General features: G+C 58.0%; 1 protein-coding gene across 1 annotated transcript in view; it reads left to right on the top strand.

Annotated features, from left to right (window-relative positions):
• LOC142476762 (condensin-2 complex subunit H2-like) overlaps positions 1 to 18,602 on the top strand; it is a gene marked incomplete at both ends in the record, with an annotated part of 60,901 nt that overhangs the window by 21,812 nt on the left and 20,487 nt on the right. The window contains 2 exons of the mRNA XM_075581934.1: positions 5,537 to 5,605; positions 17,439 to 17,518. Coding sequence (XP_075438049.1) covers positions 5,537 to 5,605; positions 17,439 to 17,518 — 149 coding nt within the window. The remainder of the gene's footprint in view (positions 1 to 5,536; positions 5,606 to 17,438; positions 17,519 to 18,602) is intronic.

Genomic DNA, 18,602 nt, shown 5'->3' with positions numbered 1-18,602 from the left:
GGAAGGTGAGATCCTGCTCTGTCAGGAAGGTGAGGATCCTGCTCTGTCAGGAAGGTGAGGATCCTGCTCTGTCAGGAAGGTGAGATCCTGCTCTGTCAGGAAGGTGAGGTTCCTGCTCTGTTAGGAAGGTGAGGATCCTGCTCTGTCAGGAAGGTGAGGATCCTGCTCTGTCAGGAAGGTGAGGATCCCGCTCTGTCAGGAAGGTGAGGTTCCTGCTCTGTCAGGAAGGCGAGGATCCCGCTCTGTCAGGAAGGTGAGGATCCCGCTCTGTCAGGAAGGTGAGGATCCCGCTCTGTCAGGAAGGTGAGGTTCCTGCTCTGTCAGGAAGGTGAGGATCCCGCTCTGTCAGGAAGGTGAGGATTCTGCTCTGTCAGGAAGGTGAGGTTCCTGCTCTGTCAGGAAGGTGAGGTTCCTGCTCTGTTAGGAAGGTGAGGATTCTGCTCTGTCAGGAAGGTGAGGATCCTGCTCTGTCAGGAAGGTGAGGATCCCGCTCTGTCAGGAAGGTGAGGATCCCGCTCTGTCAGGAAGGTGAGGATCCTGCTCTGTCAGGAAGGTGAGGATCCTGCTGTGGAACAGTTTCCCCAGGGTGCTGCTGACACTGATTCCTCTGTAATTGGATGGGTCCATCCTGTCTCCTTTCTTGTGGATAGGGGTTATCAGTCCTTTGCACCACAGTTCAGAGAAGTAGCCAGTAGTGAGGACCAGGTTGAGCTTTTTCTCTTTGTGTGCGTCTCTCTCTCTGCGTGCGTCTCTCTCTCTGCGTGCGTCTCTCTCTCTCTCTGCGTGCGTGTCTCTCTCTCTCTCTCTGCGTGCGTCTCTCTCTCTCTCTGCGTGCTTCTCTCTCTCTGCGTCTCTCTCTCTGCGTCTCTCTCTCTCTCTGCGTCTCTCTCTGCGTGTCTCTCTCTCTCTGTGTGCGTGTCGCTCTCTCTCTGTGTGCGTGTCGCTCTCTCTCTGCGCGTGTCTCTCTGCGTACGTGTCTCTCTCTGCGTGCGTGTCTCTCTCTCTCTCTCTCTGCGTGTGCGCCTCTCTCTCTCTGTGTGTCTCTCTCTCTCTCTGCGTCTCTCTCTCTGCATCTCTCTCTCTCTCTCTCTGCGTCTCTCTCTCTCTCTGCGTCTCTCTCTCTCTCTGCGTCTCTCTCTCTCTCTCTGCGTGCGTGTCGCTCTCTCTGCGCGTGTCTCTCTCTGCGTGCGTGTCTCTCTCTCTCTGCGTGTGCGCCTCTCTCTATGTGTCTCTCTCTCTCTCTCTCTCTGTGTGTCTCTCTCTCTCTGCGTCTCTCTCTCTCTGCGTCTCTCTCTCTCTGCGTCTCTCTCTCTCTGCGTCTCTCTCTCTCTCTGCGTCTCTCTCTCTCTGCGTCTCTCTCTCTCTCTGCGTCTCTCTCTCTCTGCGTGTCTCTCTCTCTCTCTGCGTGTCTCTCTCTCTCTCTGCGTGCGTGTCGCTCTCTCTGCGCGTGTCTCTCTGCGTACGTCTCTCTCTCTGCGTGCGTGTCTCTCTCTCTCTCTCTCTCTACGTGTGCGTCTCTCTCTGCGTGGCCGTCTCTCTCTGTGTGTGCCTCTTTCTCTCTCTCTCTCTCTCTCTGCGTGTGCGTCTCTCTCTCTCTCTGCGTGTGCGTCTCTCTCTCTGCTCGTGCGTCTCTCTCTCTGCTCATGCCTCTCTCTCTCTCTGCGTGTGCCTCTCTCTCTCTCTCTGAGCGTGCCTCTCTCTCTGCGCGTGCCTCTCTCTCTCTCTCTGCGCGTGCCTCTCTCTCTCTCTCTCTCTGCGCGTGCCTCTCTCTCTCTCTCTCTGCGCGTGCCTCTCTCTCTCTCTGCGCGTGCCTCTCTCTCTCTCTGCGCGTGCCTCTCTCTCTCTCTGCGCGTGCCTCTCTCTCTCTCTGCGCGTGCCTCTCTCTCTCTCTGCGCGTGCCTCTCTCTCTCTGCGCGTGCCTCTCTCTCTCTCTGCGCGTGCCTCTCTCTCTCTCTGCGCGTGCCTCTCTCTCTCTCTGCGTGTGCCTCTCTCTCTCTCTGCCCGTGCCTCTCTCTCTCTGCGCGTGCCTCTCTCTCTCTCTGCGCGTGCCTCTCTCTCTCTCTGCGCGTGCCTCTCTCTCTCTCTCTGCGCGTGCCTCTCTCTCTCTCTGCGCGTGCCTCTCTCTCTCTCTCTGCGCGTGCCTCTCTCTCTCTCTCTCTCTGCGCGTGCCTCTCTCTCTCTCTCTCTGCGCGTGCCTCTCTCTCTCTCTCTCTGCGCGTGCCTCTTTCTCTCTCTCTGCGCGTGCCTCTCTCTCTCTCTGCGCGTGCCTCTCTCTCTGCGCGTGCCTCTCTCTCTGCGCGTGCCTCTCTCTCTCTCTGCGCGTGCCTCTCTCTCTCTCTGCGCGTGCCTCTCTCTCTCTCTGCGCGTGCCTCTCTCTCTCTGCGCGTGCCTCTCGCTCTCTCTCTGCGCGTGCCTCTCGCTCTCTCTCTGCGCGTGCCTCTCTCTCTACGCGTGCCTCTCTCTCTCTCTCTGCGCGTGCCTCTCTCTCTCTCTGCGCGTGCCTCTCTCTCTCTCTGCGCGTGCCTCTCTCTGCGCGTGCCTCTCGCTCTCTGCGCGTGCCTCTCGCTCTCTCTCTGCGCGTGCCTCTCTCTCTCTACGCGTGCCTCTCTCTTTCTCTCTCTCTCTCTGTGCGTGCCTCTCTCTCTTTCTCTGCGCGTGCCTCTCTCTCTCTCTGCGCGTGCCTCTCTCTCTCTGCGCGTGCCTCTCTCTCTCTGCGCGTGCCTCTCTCTCTCTGCGCGTGCCTCTCTCTCTCTGCGCGTGCCTCTCGCGCTCTCTCTGCGCGTGCCTCTCTCTCTCTACGCGTGCCTCTCTCTTTCTCTCTCTCTCTGCGCGTGCCTCTCGCTCTCTCTCTGCGCGTGCCTCTCTCTCTCTCTACGCGTGCCTCTCTCTTTCTCTCTCTCTCTACGCGTGCCTCTCTCTTTCTCTCTCTCTCTGTGCGTGCCTCTCTCTCTTTCTCTGCGCGTGCCTCTCTCTCTCTGCGCCTGTGTGTATGTTTCTCTCTCTCTGCGCGTGCCTCTCTCTCTCTCTCTCTCTCTGCGCGTGCCTCTCTCTCCCTCTGCGCGTGCCTCTCTCTCTCTCTCTCTGAGCATGCCTCTCTCTCTGCGCGTGCCTCTCTCTCTGCGCGTGCCTCTCTCTCTGCGCGTGCCTCTCTCTCTCTCTGCGCGTGCCTCTCTCTCTCTCTGCGCGTGCCTCTCTCTCCCTCTGCGCGTGCCTCTCTCTCTCTCTCTCTGAGTGTGCCTCTCTCTCTGCGCGTGCCTCTCTCTCTCTCTCTGCGCGTGCCTCTCTCTCCCTCTGCGCGTGCCTCTCTCTCTCTCTCTCTGAGCGTGCCTCTCTCTCTGCGCGTGCCTCTCTCTCTGCGCGTGCCTCTCTCTCTGCGCGTGCCTCTCTCTCTGCGCGTGCCTCTCTCTCTGCGCGTGCCTCTCTCTCTCTGCGCGTGCCTCTCTCTCTCTGCGCGTGCCTCTCTCTCTCTGCGCGTGCCTCTCTCTCTCTGCGCGTGCCTCTCTCTCTCTGCGCGTGCCTCTCTCTCTCTGCGCGTGCCTCTCTCTCTCTGCGCGTGCCTCTCTCTCTCTCTCTGCGCGTGCCTCTCTCTCTCTCTCTCTGCGCATGCCTCTCTCTCTCTCTCTCTGCGCGTGCCTCTCTCTCTCTCTCTGCGCGTGCCTCTCTCTCTCTGCGCGTGCCTCTCTCTCTCTGCGCGTGCCTCTCTCTCTCTGCGCGTGCCTCTCTCTCTCTGCGCGTGCCTCTCTCTCTCTGCGCGTGCCTCTCTCTCTCTGCGCGTGCCTCTCTCTCTCTGCGCGTGCCTCTCTCTCTCTGCGCGTGCCTCTCTCTCTCTCTGCGCGTGCCTCTCTCTCTCTGCGCGTGCCTCTCTCTCTCTGCGCGTGCCTCTCTCTCTCTGCGCGTGCCTCTCTCTCTCTGCGCGTGCCTCTCTCTCTCTGCGCGTGCCTCTCTCTCTCTGCGCGTGCCTCTCTCTCTCTCTGCGCGTGCCTCTCTCTCTCTGCGCGTGCCTCTCTCTCTCTCTGCGCGTGCCTCTCTCTCTCTCTGCGCGTGCCTCTCTCTCTCTCTGCGCGTGCCTCTCTCTCTCTCTGCGCGTGCCTCTCTCTCTCTCTGCGCGTGCCTCTCTCTCTCTCTGCGCGTGCCTCTCTCTCTCTCTGCGCGTGCCTCTCGCTCTCTCTCTCTGCGCGTGCCTCTCTCTCTACGCGTGCCTCTCTCTTTCTCTCTCTCTCTGTGCGTGCCTCTCTCTCTTTCTCTGCGCGTGCCTCTCTCTCTCTGCGCCTGTGTGTATGTCTCTCTCTCTCTGCGCGTGCCTCTCTCTCTCTCTGCGCATGCCTCTCTCTCTCTCTCTGCGCGTGCCTCTCTCTCTCTCTGCGCGTGCCTCTCTCTCTGCGCGTGCCTCTCTCTCTGCGCGTGCCTCTCTCTCTCTGCGCGTGCCTCTCTCTCTCTCTCTGCGCGTGCCTCTCTCTCTCTCTCTGCGCGTGCCTCTCTCTCTCTCTCTGCGCGTGCCTCTCTCTCTCTGCGCGTGCCTCTCTCTCTCTCTCTCTCTCTGCGCGTGCCTCTCTCTCTCTGCGCGTGCCTCTCTGTCTCTCTGCGCGTGCCTCTCTCTCTCTCTGCGCGTGCCTCTCTCTCTCTCTGCGCGTGCCTCTCTCTCTCTGCGCGTGCCTCTCTCTCTCTCTGCGCGTGCCTCTCTCTCTCTCTGCGCGTGCCTCTCTCTCTCTCTGCGCGTGCCTCTCTCTCTCTCTGCGCGTGCCTCTCTCTCTCTGCGCGTGCCTCTCTCTCTCTGCGCGTGCCTCCCTCTCTCTGCGCCTGTGTGTGTGTCTCTCTCTCTGCGCCTGTGTGTGTGTCTCTCTCTCTGCGCCTGTGTGTGTGTCTCTCTCTCTGCGCGTGCCTCTCTCTCTCTGCGTGTGCCTCTCTCTCTCTGCGCGTGCCTCTCTCTCTCTCTGCGCGTGCCTCTCTCTCTCTGCGCGTGCCTCTCTCTCTCTGCGCGTGCCTCTCTCTCTCTGCGCGTGCCTCTCTCTCTCTCTGCGCGTGCCTCTCTCTCTCTCTGCGCGTGCCTCTCTCTCTCTCTGCGCGTGCCTCTCTCTCTCTCTGCGCGTGCCTCCCTCTCTCTGCGCCTGTGTGTGTGTCTCTCTCTCTGCGCCTGTGTGTGTGTCTCTCTCTCTGCGCCTGTGTGTGTGTCTCTCTCTCTGCGCGTGCCTCTCTCTCTCTGCGCGTGCCTCTCTCTCTCTCTGCGCGTGCCTCTCTCTCTCTCTGCGCGTGCCTCTCTCTCTCTCTCTGCGCGTGCCTCTCTCTCTCTCTCTGCGCGTGCCTCTCTCTGCGCGTGCCTCTCTCTCTCTCTGCGCGTGCCTCTCTCTCTCTGCGCATGCCTCCCTCTCTCTGCGCCTGTGTGTGTGTCTCTCTCTCTGCGCCTGTGTGTGTGTCTCTCTCTCTGCGCCTGTGTGTGTTAGCTGATAGGAGATGGTGACGACGCTTTGTGTTGTTCTCGCTCGCCCTCAGTCTTAGTAACTTTACCAACAACCAACAACCTTTTCATCTTCTCTCCTAGTTTCTGAGTCTGGATAATGTGAGCGACCACAGCAAATCCAACATGGACATCAAGGACCAGAACCCCAATGTAAGAATTCTCCCCCACCCCTCTCTGTGCCACGTTATACACACACGCTCAGTGTCACACCTCCCCTCTATGTCCCACGTTATACACACGCTCAGTGTCACACCTCCCCTTTCTCCCATGTTATACACACACGCTCGGTGTCACACCTCCCCTCTCTGTGCCACGTTATACACACACGCTCAGTGTCACACCTCCCCTCTCTCCCACGTTATACACACACGCTCAGTGTCACACCTCCCCTCTCTCCCACGTTATATACACACGCTCAGTGTCACACCTCCCCTCTCTGTGCCACGTTATACACACACGCTCAGTGTCACACCTCCCCTCTCTCCCACGTTATACACACACGCTCAGTGTCACACCTCCCCTCTCTCCCACGTTATACACACACGCTCAGTGTCCCACCTCCCCTCTCTCCCACGTTATATACACACGCTCAGTGTCACACCTCCCTTCTCTGTCCCACGTTATACACACGCTCAGTGTCACACCTCCCCTTTCTCCCACGTTATACACACACGCTCGGTGTCACACCTCCCCTCTCTGTCCCACGTTATATACACACGCTCAGTGTCACACCTCCCCTCTCTGTGCCACGTTATACACACGCTCAGTGTCACACCTCCCCTCTCTGTGCCACGTTATACACACGCTCAGTGTCACACCTCCCCTCTCTGTCCCACGTTATATATACATGTTCAGTGTCACACCTCCCCTCTCTGTCCCACGTTATATACACACGCTCAGTGTCACACCTCCCCTCTCTGTCCCACGTTATATACACACGCTCAGTGTCACACCTCCCCTCTCTGTGCCACGTTATACACACGCTCAGTGTCACACCTCCCCTCTCTCCCACGTTATATACACACGCTTAGTGTCACACCTCCCCTCTCTGTCCCACGTTATATACACACCCTCAGTGTCACACCTCCCCTCTCTGTCCCACGTTATACACACACGCTCAGTGTCACACCTCCCCTCTCTGTGCCACGTTATACACACGCTCAGTGTCACACCTCCCCTTTCTCCCACGTTATATACACATGCTCAATGTCCCACCTCCTCTCTCTGTCCCACGTTATATACACACGTTCAGTGTCACACCTCTCTGTCCCACGTTATATACACATGTTCAGTGTCGCACCTTCTCTCGGTCCCACGTTATATACACACGCTCAGTGTCACACTTCCCCTCCTCTCTCTGTCCCACGTTATATACACATGTTCAGTGTCACACCTCCTCTCTCTGTCCCACGTTATATACACACGCTCAGTGTCACACCTTCTCTCTGTCCCACGTTATATACACACGCTCAGTGTCACACCTTCTCTCTGTCCCACGTTATATACACACGCTCAGTATCACACCTCCTCTCTCTGTGCCACGTTATACACACACGCTCAGTGTCACACCTCCTCTCTCTGTCCCATGTTTTATACACAAGCTCAGTGTCACACCTCCTCTCTCTCTCTGTGATATGTTACATACACACGCTCAGTGTCACACCTCCCCTCTCTCTGTCCCACGTTATATACACGCTCAGTGTCACACCTCCTCTCTCTGTCCCACGTTATATACACACGCTCAGTGTCACACCTCCTCTCTCTGTCCCACGTTATACATACACGCTCAGTGTCCCACCTCCTCTCTCTGTCCCACGTTATATACACAGGCTCAGTGTCACACCTCCCCTCTCTCTGTCCCACGTTATACACACACGCTCAGTGTCACACCTCCTCTCTCTGTCCCACGTTATATACACATGTTCAGTGTCACACCTCCTCTCTCTGTCCCACGTTATACACACGCTCAGTGTCACACCTCCTCTCTCTGTCCCACGTTATATACACACGCTCAGTGTCACACCTCCTCTCTCTGTGCCACGTTATACACACACGCTCAGTGTCACACCTCTCTCTGTCCCACGTTATATACACATGTTCAGTGTCACACCTCCTCTCTTTGTCCCACGTTATATACACACGCTCAGTGTCACACCTTCTCTCTGTCCCACGTTATATACACACGCTCAGTGTCACACCTTCTCTCGGTCCCACGTTATATACACACGCTCAGTGTCACACTTCCCCTCCTCTCTCTGTCCCACGTTATATACACATGTTCAGTGTCACACCTCCTCTCTCTGTCCCACGTTATAGACATACGCTCAGTGTCACACTTCCCCTCCTCTCTCTGTCCCACGTTATATACACATGTTCAGTGTCACACCTCCTCTCTCTGTCCCACGTTATATACACAAGCTCAGTGTCACACCTCCTCTCTCTCTGTCCCCCGTTATATACACACGTTCAGTGTCACACCTCCCCTCTCTCTGTCCCACGTTATACACACACGCTCAGTGTCACACCTCCCCTCTCTGTCCCACGTTATACACACACGCTCAGTGTCACACCTCCTCTCTCTGTCCCACGTTATATACACACGCTCACTGTCACACCTCCCCTCTCTCTGTCCCACGTTATATACACACACTCAGTGTCACACCTCCCCTCCCTGTCCCACGTTATAGACAGACGCTCAGTGTCACACCTCCCCTCTCTCTGTCCCACGTTATATACACACGCTCAGTGTCACACCTCCTCTCTCTGTCCCACGTTATATACACACGCTCAGTGTCACACCTCCTCTCTCTGTCCCACGTTATAGACAGACGCTCAGTGTCACACCTCCTCTCTCTCTGTCTCACGTTATATACACGCGCTCACTGTCACACCTCCTCTCTCTGAGCGTGTGTGTATAACGTGGGACAGAGAGAGGAGGTGTGACACTGAGCATGTGTATATAACGTGGGACAGTGTCACACCTCCTCTCTCTGTCCTACGTTATAAACGCACGCTCGGTGTTCCACGTTATAGGCACACACGCTCGGTGTCCCACCTCCTCTCTCTGTCCCACGTTATATACACACGCTCAGTGTCATACCTCCTCTCTCTGTGCCACGTTATACACACGCTCAGTGTCACACCTCCTCTCTCTGTCCCACGTTTTATACACACGCTCAGTGTCCCACCTCCTCTCTCTCTGTGCCACGTTACATACACACGCTCAGTGTCCCACCTCCTCTCTCTCTGTGCCATGTTATATACACACACTCAGTGTCACACCTCCTCTCTCTCTCTCTCTGTGCCACGTTATATACACACGCTCAGTCACACCTCCTCTCTCTGTGCCACTTTATACACACGCTCAGTGTCCCACCTCCTCTCTCTCTGTGCCACGTTACATACACACGCTCAGTGTCAAACCTCCTCTCTCTCTCTCTGTGTGCCACGTTATATACACACGCTCAGTCACACCTCCTCTCTCTGTGCCACTTTATACACACGCTCAGTGTCCCACCTCCTCTCTGTGCCACGTTATAGGCACACACGCTCGGTGTCCCACCTCCTCTCTCTGTCCCACGTTATATACACACGCTCGGTGTTCCACGTTATAGGCACACACGCTCGGTGTCCCTCCTCTCTCTCTCTCTGTCCCACGTTATAGGCACACACGCTCGATGTCCCACGTTATAGGCACACGCTCGGTGTCCCACATTATAGGCACACACGCTCGGTGTCCCACGTTATAGGCACACACGCTCGGTGTCCCACGTTATAGGCACACGCTCGGTGTCCCACATTATAGGCACACACGCTCGGTGTCCCACGTTATAGGCACACACGCTCGGTGTCCCACGTTATAGGCACACACGCTCGGTGTCCCACGTTATAGGCACACACGCTCGGTGTCCCACGTTATAGGCACATGCTCGGTGTCCCACGTTATAGGCACACACGCTCGGTGTCCCACATTATAGGCACACACGCTCGGTGTCCCACGTTATAGGCACACACGCTCGGTGTCCCACGTTATAGGCACACACGCTCGGTGTCCCACGTTATAGGCACACACGCTCGGTGTCCCACGTTATAGGCACACACGCTCGGTGTCCCACGTTATAGGCACATGCTCGGTGTCCCACGTTATAGGCACACACGCTCGGTGTCCCACGTTATAGGCACACACGCTCGGTGTCCCACGTTATACACACGCTCGGTGTCCCACGTTATAGGCACACACGCTCGGTGTCCCACGTTATACACACGCTCGGTGTTCCACGTTATACACACGCTCAGTGTCTACGTTATACACACGCTCGGTGTCCCACGTTATACACACGCTCGGTGTCCCACGTTATACACACGCACACGCTCTGTGTCCCACGTTATACACACGCACGCGCTCGGTGTCCCACGTTATACACACACCACGCACTCGGTGTCCCACGTTATACACACGCACACGCTCTGTGTCCCACGTTATACACACGCACGCGCTCTGTGTCCCACGTTATACACACGCACGCGCTCGGTGTCCCACGTTATACACACGCACACGCTCTGTGTCCCACGTTATACACACGCACACGCTCTGTGTCCCACGTTATACACACGCACGCGCTCGGTGTCCCACGTTATACACACGCACGCGCTCGGTGTCCCACGTTATGCACACGCACGCGCTCGGTGTCCCACGTTATGCACACGCTCGGTGTCCCACGTTATACACACGCACGCGCTCGGTGTCCCACGTTATACACACGCACGCGCTCGGTGTCCCACGTTATACACACGCTCTGTGTCCCACGTTATGCACACGCTCGGTGTCCCACGTTATACACACGCACGCACTCGGTGTCCCACGTTATACACACGCACACGCTCGGTGTCCCACGTTATACACACACCACGCGCTCGGTGTCCCACGTTATACACACGCACGCGCTCGGTGTCTCACGTTATACACACGCACACGCTCTGTGTCCCACGTTATACACACGCACACGCTCGGTGTCCCACGTTATAGGCACACGCTCGGTGTCCCACGTTATAGGCACACACGCTCGGTGTCCCACGTTATAGGCACACACGCTCGATGTCCCACGTTATACACACGCTCGGTGTCCCACGTTATACACACGCTCGGTGTCCCACGTTATAGGCACACGCTCGGTGTCCCACGTTATAGGCACACACGCTCTGTGTCCCACGTTATACACACGCACACGCTCGGTGTCCCACGTTATAGGCACACACGCGCTCGGTGTCCCACGTTATACACACGCACGCGCTCGGTGTCCCACGTTATACACACGCACACGCTCGGTGTCCCACGTTATAGGCACACATGCTCGGTGTCCCACGTTATAGGCACACACGCTCGGTGTCCCACGTTATAGGCACACACGCTCGGTGTCCCACGTTATAGGCACACACGCTCGGTGTCCCACGTTATAGGCACACACGCTCGGTGTCCCACGTTATACACACGCACGCGCTCGGTGTCCCACGTTATACACACGCACGCGCTCGGTGTCCCACGTTATACACACGCACACGCTCGGTGTCCCACGTTATACACACGCACGCGCTCTGTGTCCCACGTTATACACACGCACGCGCTCTGTGTCCCACGTTATACACACGCACGCGCTCGGTGTCCCACGTTATACACACGCACGCGCTCGGTGTCCCACGTTATGCACACGCACACGCTCGGTGTCCCACGTTATACACACGCACGCGCTCTGTGTCCCACGTTATACACACGCACGCGCTCGGTGTCCCACGTTATGCACACGCACGCGCTCGGTGTCCCACGTTATGCACACGCACGCGCTCGGTGTCCCACGTTATGCACACGCTCGGTGTCCCACGTTATACACACGCACGCGCTTGGTGTCCCACGTTATACACACGCACGCGCTCGGTGTCTCACGTTATACACTCACCGCGCGCTCGGTGTCTCACGTTATACACTCACCAGGCGCTCGGTGTCCCACGTTATACACACGCACACGCTCGGTGTCCCACGTTATAGGCACACGCTCGGTGTCCCACGTTATAGGCACACACGCTCGGTGTCCCACGTTCTAGGCACACACGCTCGGTGTCCCACGTTATAGGCACACACGCTCGATGTCCCACGTTATACACACGCTCGGTGTCCCACGTTATACACACGCTCGGTGTCCCACGTTATACACACGCTCGGTGTCCCATGTTATACACACGCTCGGTGTCCCACGTTATACACACGCTCGGTGTCCCACGTTATACACACGCTCGGTGTCCCACGTTATACACACGCTCGGTGTCCCACGTTATACACACGCTCGGTGTTCCACGTTATACACACGCTCGCGCTCTGTGTCCCACGTTATAGGCACACACGCTCGGTGTCCCACGTTATACACACGCTCGGTGTCCCACGTTATACACACGCTCGGTGTCCCACGTTATACACACGCTCGGTGTTCCACGTTATACACACGCTCGGTGTCCCACGTTATACACACGCTCGCGCTCTGTGTCCCACGTTATGCACACGCACGCGCTCGGTGTCCCACGTTATACACACACCACGCGCTCGGTGTCCCACGTTATACACACGCACGCGCTCGGTGTCCCACGTTATACACACGCACGCGCTCGGTGTCCCACGTTATACACACGCCCGCGCTCGGTGTCCCACGTTATACACACGCACACGCTCTGTGTCCCACGTTATAGGCACACGCTCGGTGTCCCACGTTATAGGCACACACGCTCGGTGTCCCACGTTATAGGCACACACGCTCGGTGTCCCACGTTATAGGCACACACGCTCGATGTCCCACGTTATACACACGTTCGGTGTCCCACGTTATACACACGCTCGGTGTCCCACGTTATACACACGCTCGGTGTCCCACGTTATACACACGCTCGGTGTCCCACGTTATACACACGCTCGGTGTCCCACGTTATACACACGCTCGGTGTCCCACGTTATACACACGCTCGGTGTTCCACGTTATACACACGCTCGGTGTCCCACGTTATACACACGCACGCGCTCGGTGTCCCACGTTATGCACACGCACGCGCTCGGTGTCCCACGTTATACACACGCACGCGCTCGGTGTCCCACGTTATACACACGGACGCGCTCGGTGTCCCACGTTATAGGCACACGCTCGGTGTCCCACGTTATAGGCACACACGCTCTGTGTCCCACGTTATACACACGCACACGCTCGGTGTCCCACGTTATAGGCACACGCTCGGTGTCCCACGTTATACACACGCACGCGCTCGGTGTCCCACGTTATACACACGCACACGCTCGGTGTCCCACGTTATACACACGCTCTGTGTCCCACGTTATACACACGCACACGCTCTGTGTCCCACGTTATACACACGCACGCGCTCGGTGTCCCACGTTATGCACACGCACGCGCTCGGTGTCCCACGTTATGCACACGCTCGGTGTCCCACGTTATACACACGCACGCGCTCGGTGTCCCACGTTATACACACGCCCGCGCTTGGTGTCCCACGTTATACACACACCACGCGCTCGGTGTCTCACGTTATACACTCACCAGGCGCTCGGTGTCCCACGTTATACACACGCACACGCTCTGTGTCCCACGTTATACACACGCACACGCTCGGTGTCCCACGTTATAGGCACACGCTCGGTGTCCCACGTTATAGGCACACACGCTCGGTGTCCCACGTTCTAGGCACACACGCTCGGTGTCCCACGTTCTAGGCACACACGCTCGATGTCCCACGTTATACACACGCTCGGTGTCCCACGTTATACACACGCTCGGTGTCCCACGTTATACACACGCTCGGTGTCCCACGTTATACACACGCTCGGTGTCCCACGTTATACACACGCTCGGTGTCCCACGTTATACACACGCTCGGTGTCCCACGTTATACACACGCTCGGTGTTCCACGTTATACACACGCTCGGTGTCCCATGTTATACACACGCTCGGTGTCCCACGTTATACACACGCTCGGTGTTCCACGTTATACACACGCTCGGTGTTCCACGTTATACACACGCTCGGTGTCCCACTATATACACGCTCGCGCTCTGTGTCCCACGTTATGCACACGCACGCGCTCGGTGTCCCACGTTATACACACGCACGCGCTCGGTGTCCCACGTTATACACACGCACGCGCTCGGTGTCCCACGTTATACACACGCACGCGCTCGGTGTCCCACGTTATACACACGCACACGCTCTGTGTCCCACGTTATAGGCACACACGCTCGGTGTCCCACGTTATAGGCACACACGCTCGGTGTCCCACGTTATAGGCACACACGCTCGATGTCCCACGTTATACACACGCTCGGTGTCCCACGTTATACACACGCTCGGTGTCCCACGTTATACACACGCTCGGTGTCCCACGTTATACACACGCTCGGTGTCCCACGTTATACACACGCTCGGTGTCCCACGTTATACACACGCTCGGTGTCCCACGTTATACACACGCTCGGTGTCCCACGTTATATCCCACGTTATACACACGCACACGCTCGGTGTCCCACGTTATACACACACCACGCGCTCGGTGTCCCACGTTATACACACGCTCTGTGTCCCACGTTATACACACGCACGCGCTCGGTGTCCCACGTTATACACACGCACACGCTCGGTGTCCCACGTTATACACACGCTCTGTGTCCCACGTTATACACACGCACACGCTCTGTGTCCCACGTTATACACACGCACGCGCTCGGTGTCCCACGTTATGCACACGCACGCGCTCGGTGTCCCACGTTATGCACACGCTCGGTGTCCCACGTTATACACACGCACGCGCTCGGTGTCCCACGTTATACACACGCCCGCGCTTGGTGTCCCACGTTATACACACACCACGCGCTCGGTGTCTCACGTTATACACTCACCAGGCGCTCGGTGTCCCACGTTATACACACGCACACGCTCTGTGTCCCACGTTATACACACGCACACGCTCGGTGTCCCACGTTATAGGCACACGCTCGGTGTCCCACGTTATAGGCACACACGCTCGGTGTCCCACGTTCTAGGCACACACGCTCGGTGTCCCACGTTCTAGGCACACACGCTCGATGTCCCACGTTATACACACGCTCGGTGTCCCACGTTATACACACGCTCGGTGTCCCACGTTATACACACGCTCGGTGTCCCACGTTATACACACGCTCGGTGTCCCACGTTATACACACGCTCGGTGTCCCACGTTATACACACGCTCGGTGTCCCACGTTATACACACGCTCGGTGTTCCACGTTATACACACGCTCGGTGTCCCACGTTATACACACGCTCGGTGTCCCATGTTATACACACGCTCGGTGTCCCACGCTATACACACGCTCGGTGTTCCACGTTATACACACGCTCGGTGTTCCACGTTATACACACGCTCGGTGTCCCACTATATACACGCTCGCGCTCTGTGTCCCACGTTATGCACACGCACGCGCTCGGTGTCCCACGTTATACACACGCACGCGCTCGGTGTCCCACGTTATACACACGCACGCGCTCGGTGTCCCACGTTATACACACGCACGCGCTCGGTGTCCCACGTTATACACACGCACACGCTCGGTGTCCCACGTTATACACACGCACACGCTCTGTGTCCCACGTTATAGGCACACACGCTCGGTGTCCCACGTTATAGGCACACACGCTCGGTGTCCCACGTTATACACACGCACGCGCTCGGTGTCCCACGTTATACACACGCACACGCTCTGTGTCCCACGTTATAGGCACACACGCTCGGTGTCCCACGTTATAGGCACACACGCTCGGTGTCCCACGTTATAGGCACACACGTTATGCACACGCACGCGCTCGGTGTCCCACGTTATACACACGCACGCGCTCGGTGTCCCACGTTATACACACGCACGCGCTCGGTGTCCCACGTTATACACACGCACGCGCTCGGTGTCCCACGTTATACACACGCACACGCTCGGTGTCCCACGTTATACACACGCACACGCTCTGTGTCCCACGTTATAGGCACACACGCTCGGTGTCCCACGTTATACACACGCACGCGCTCGGTGTCCCACGTTATACACACGCACGCGCTCGGTGTCCCACGTTATACACACGCACACGCTCTGTGTCCCACGTTATAGGCACACACGCTCGGTGTCCCACGTTATAGGCACACACGCTCGGTGTCCCACGTTATAGGCACACACGCTCGATGTCCCACGTTATACACACGCTCGGTGTCCCACGTTATACACACGCTCGGTGTCCCACGTTATACACACGCTCGGTGTCCCACGTTATACACACGCTCGGTGTCCCACGTTATACACACGCTCGGTGTCCCACGTTATACACACGCTCGGTGTCCCACGTTATACACACGCTCGGTGTCCCACGTTATATCCCACGTTATACACACGCACACGCTCGGTGTCCCACGTTATACACACACCACGCGCTCGGTGTCCCACGTTATACACACGCTCTGTGTCCCACGTTATACACACGCACGCGCTCGGTGTCCCACGTTATACACACGCACACGCTCGGTGTCCCACGTTATACACACGCTCTGTGTCCCACGTTATACACACGCACACGCTCTGTGTCCCACGTTATACACACGCACGCGCTCGGTGTCCCACGTTATGCACACGCACGCGCTCGGTGTCCCACGTTATACACACGCTCGGTGTCCCACGTTATACACACGCTCGGTGTCCCACGTTATATCCCACGTTATACACACGCACACGCTCGGTGTCCCACGTTATACACACACCACGCGCTCGGTGTCCCACGTTATACACACGCTCTGTGTCCCACGTTATACACACGCACGCGCTCGGTGTCCCACGTTATACACACGCACACGCTCGGTGTCCCACGTTATACACAAGCTCTGTGTCCCACGTTATACACACGCACACGCTCTGTGTCCCACGTTATACACACGCACGCGCTCGGTGTCCCACGTTATGCACACGCACGCGCTCGGTGTCCCACGTTATACACACGCTCGGTGTCCCACGTTATACACACGCTCGCGCTCTGTGTCCCACGTTATACACACGCTCGGTGTCCAACGTAATACACACGCACGCGCTCGGTGTCCCACGTTATACACACGCTCGGTGTCCCACGTTATACACACGCACGCGCTCGGTGTCCCACGTTATACACACACCACGCGCTCGGTGTCCCACGTTATACACACGCACGCGCTCGGTGTCCCACGTTATACACACGCACGCGCTCTGTGTCCCACGTTATACACACGGACGCGCTCGGTGTCCCACGTTATACACACGCACGCGCTCGGTGTCCCACGTTATACACACAGACGCGCTCGGTGTCCCACGTTATACACACGCACACGCTCGGTGTCCCACGTTATACACACGCACGCGCTCGGTGTCCCACGTTATACACACGCACGCGCTCGGTGTCCCACGTTATACACACGCACGCGCTCGGTGTCCCACGTTATACACACGCACGCGCTCGGTGTCCCACGTTATACACACGCACACGCTCTGTGTCCCACGTTATAGGCACACACGCTCGGTGTCCCACGTTATACACACGCACGCGCTCGGTGTCCCACGTTATACACATGCACGCGCTCGGTGTCCCACGTTATACACACGCACGCGCTCGGTGTCCCACGTTATACACACGCTCGGTGTCCCACGTTATACACACGGACGCGCTCGGTGTCCCACGTTATACACACGGACGCGCTCGGTGTCCCACGTTAAACACACGCACACGCTCTGTGTCCCACGTTATACACACGCACGCGCTCTGTGTCCCACGTTATACACACGCACGCGCTCGGTGTCCCACGTTATACACACGGACGCGCTCGGTGTCCCACGTTATACACACCACGCGCTCGGTCCCTCCCTGTCACCGACGCGGTTTCTCTCCTGATAGTTGGTGAATATTGTTCCTCTGACGCCGATGACTTTTGTTCCTTCTGAGGAGGTGGAGAAGAAAAATAACCCCCTATACAGGTGAGGTCCCACCCGCTGCCCCCCCCTCCCATCCCCCAAGCATGTGTGTGACGCTCTCTCTCTGCTCCCGGGCGTGTGGCACTGTGTGACGCTCTCTGTGCTCCCAGGCGTGTGGCACTGTGTGACGCTCTCTCTCTGCTCCCGGGCGTGTGGCACTGTGTGACGCTCTCTCTGTGCTCCCGGGCGTGTGGCACTGTGTGACGCTCTCTCTGTGCTCCCGGGCGTGTGGCACTGTGTGACGCTCTCTCTGTGCTCCCGGGCGTGTGGCACTGTGTGACGCTCTCTCTGTGCTCCCGGGCGTGTGGCACTGTGTGACGCTCTCTCTGTGCTCCGGGTGTGGCACTGTGTGACGCTCTCTCTGTGCTCCCGGGCGTGTGGCACTGTGTGACGCTCTCTCCGTGCTCCCGGGCGTGTGGCACTGTGTGATGCTCTCTCTGTGCTCCCGGGCGTGTGGCACTGTGTGACGCTCTCTGTGCTCCCGGGCGTGTGGCACTGTGTGATGCTCTCTCTGTGCTCCCGGGCGTGTGGCACTGTGTGACGCTCTCTCTGTGCTCCCGGGCGTGTGGCACTGTGTGACGCGCTCTCTGTGCTCCCGGGTGTGTGGCACTGTGTGACGCGCTCTCTGTGCTCCCGGGCGTGTGGCACTGTGTGACGCTCTCTGTGTTCCCGGGCGTGTGGCACTGTGTGACGCTCTCTCTGTGCTCCCGGGCGTGTGGCACTGTGTGACGCTCTCTCTGTGCTCCCGGGCGTGTGTCACTGTGTGACGCTATCTCTCTGCTCCCGGGCGTGTGGCACTGTGTGACGCTCTCTCTGCTCCCGGGCGTGTGGCACTGTGTGACGCTCTCTCTGTGCTCCCGGGCGTGTGGCACTGTGTGACGCTCTCTCTCTGCTCCCGGGCGTGTGGCACTGTGTGACGCTCTCTCTGCTCCCGGGCGTGTGGCACTGTGTGACGCTCTCTCTGTGCTCCCGGGCGTGTGGCACTGTGTGACGCTCTCTCTGTGCTCCCGGGCGTGTGGCACTGTGTGACGCTCTCTCTGTGCTCCCGGGCGTGTGGCACTGTGTGACGCTCTCTCTGTGCTCCCGG

This window comes from Ascaphus truei, unplaced genomic scaffold (assembly GCF_040206685.1).
Source record: "Ascaphus truei isolate aAscTru1 unplaced genomic scaffold, aAscTru1.hap1 HAP1_SCAFFOLD_1710, whole genome shotgun sequence".
Classification (NCBI taxonomy): Eukaryota; Metazoa; Chordata; class Amphibia; order Anura; family Ascaphidae; genus Ascaphus; species Ascaphus truei.
Note: the sequence above shows the minus strand (reverse complement) of the source record. Positions and strands in the feature narration are given on the sequence as shown.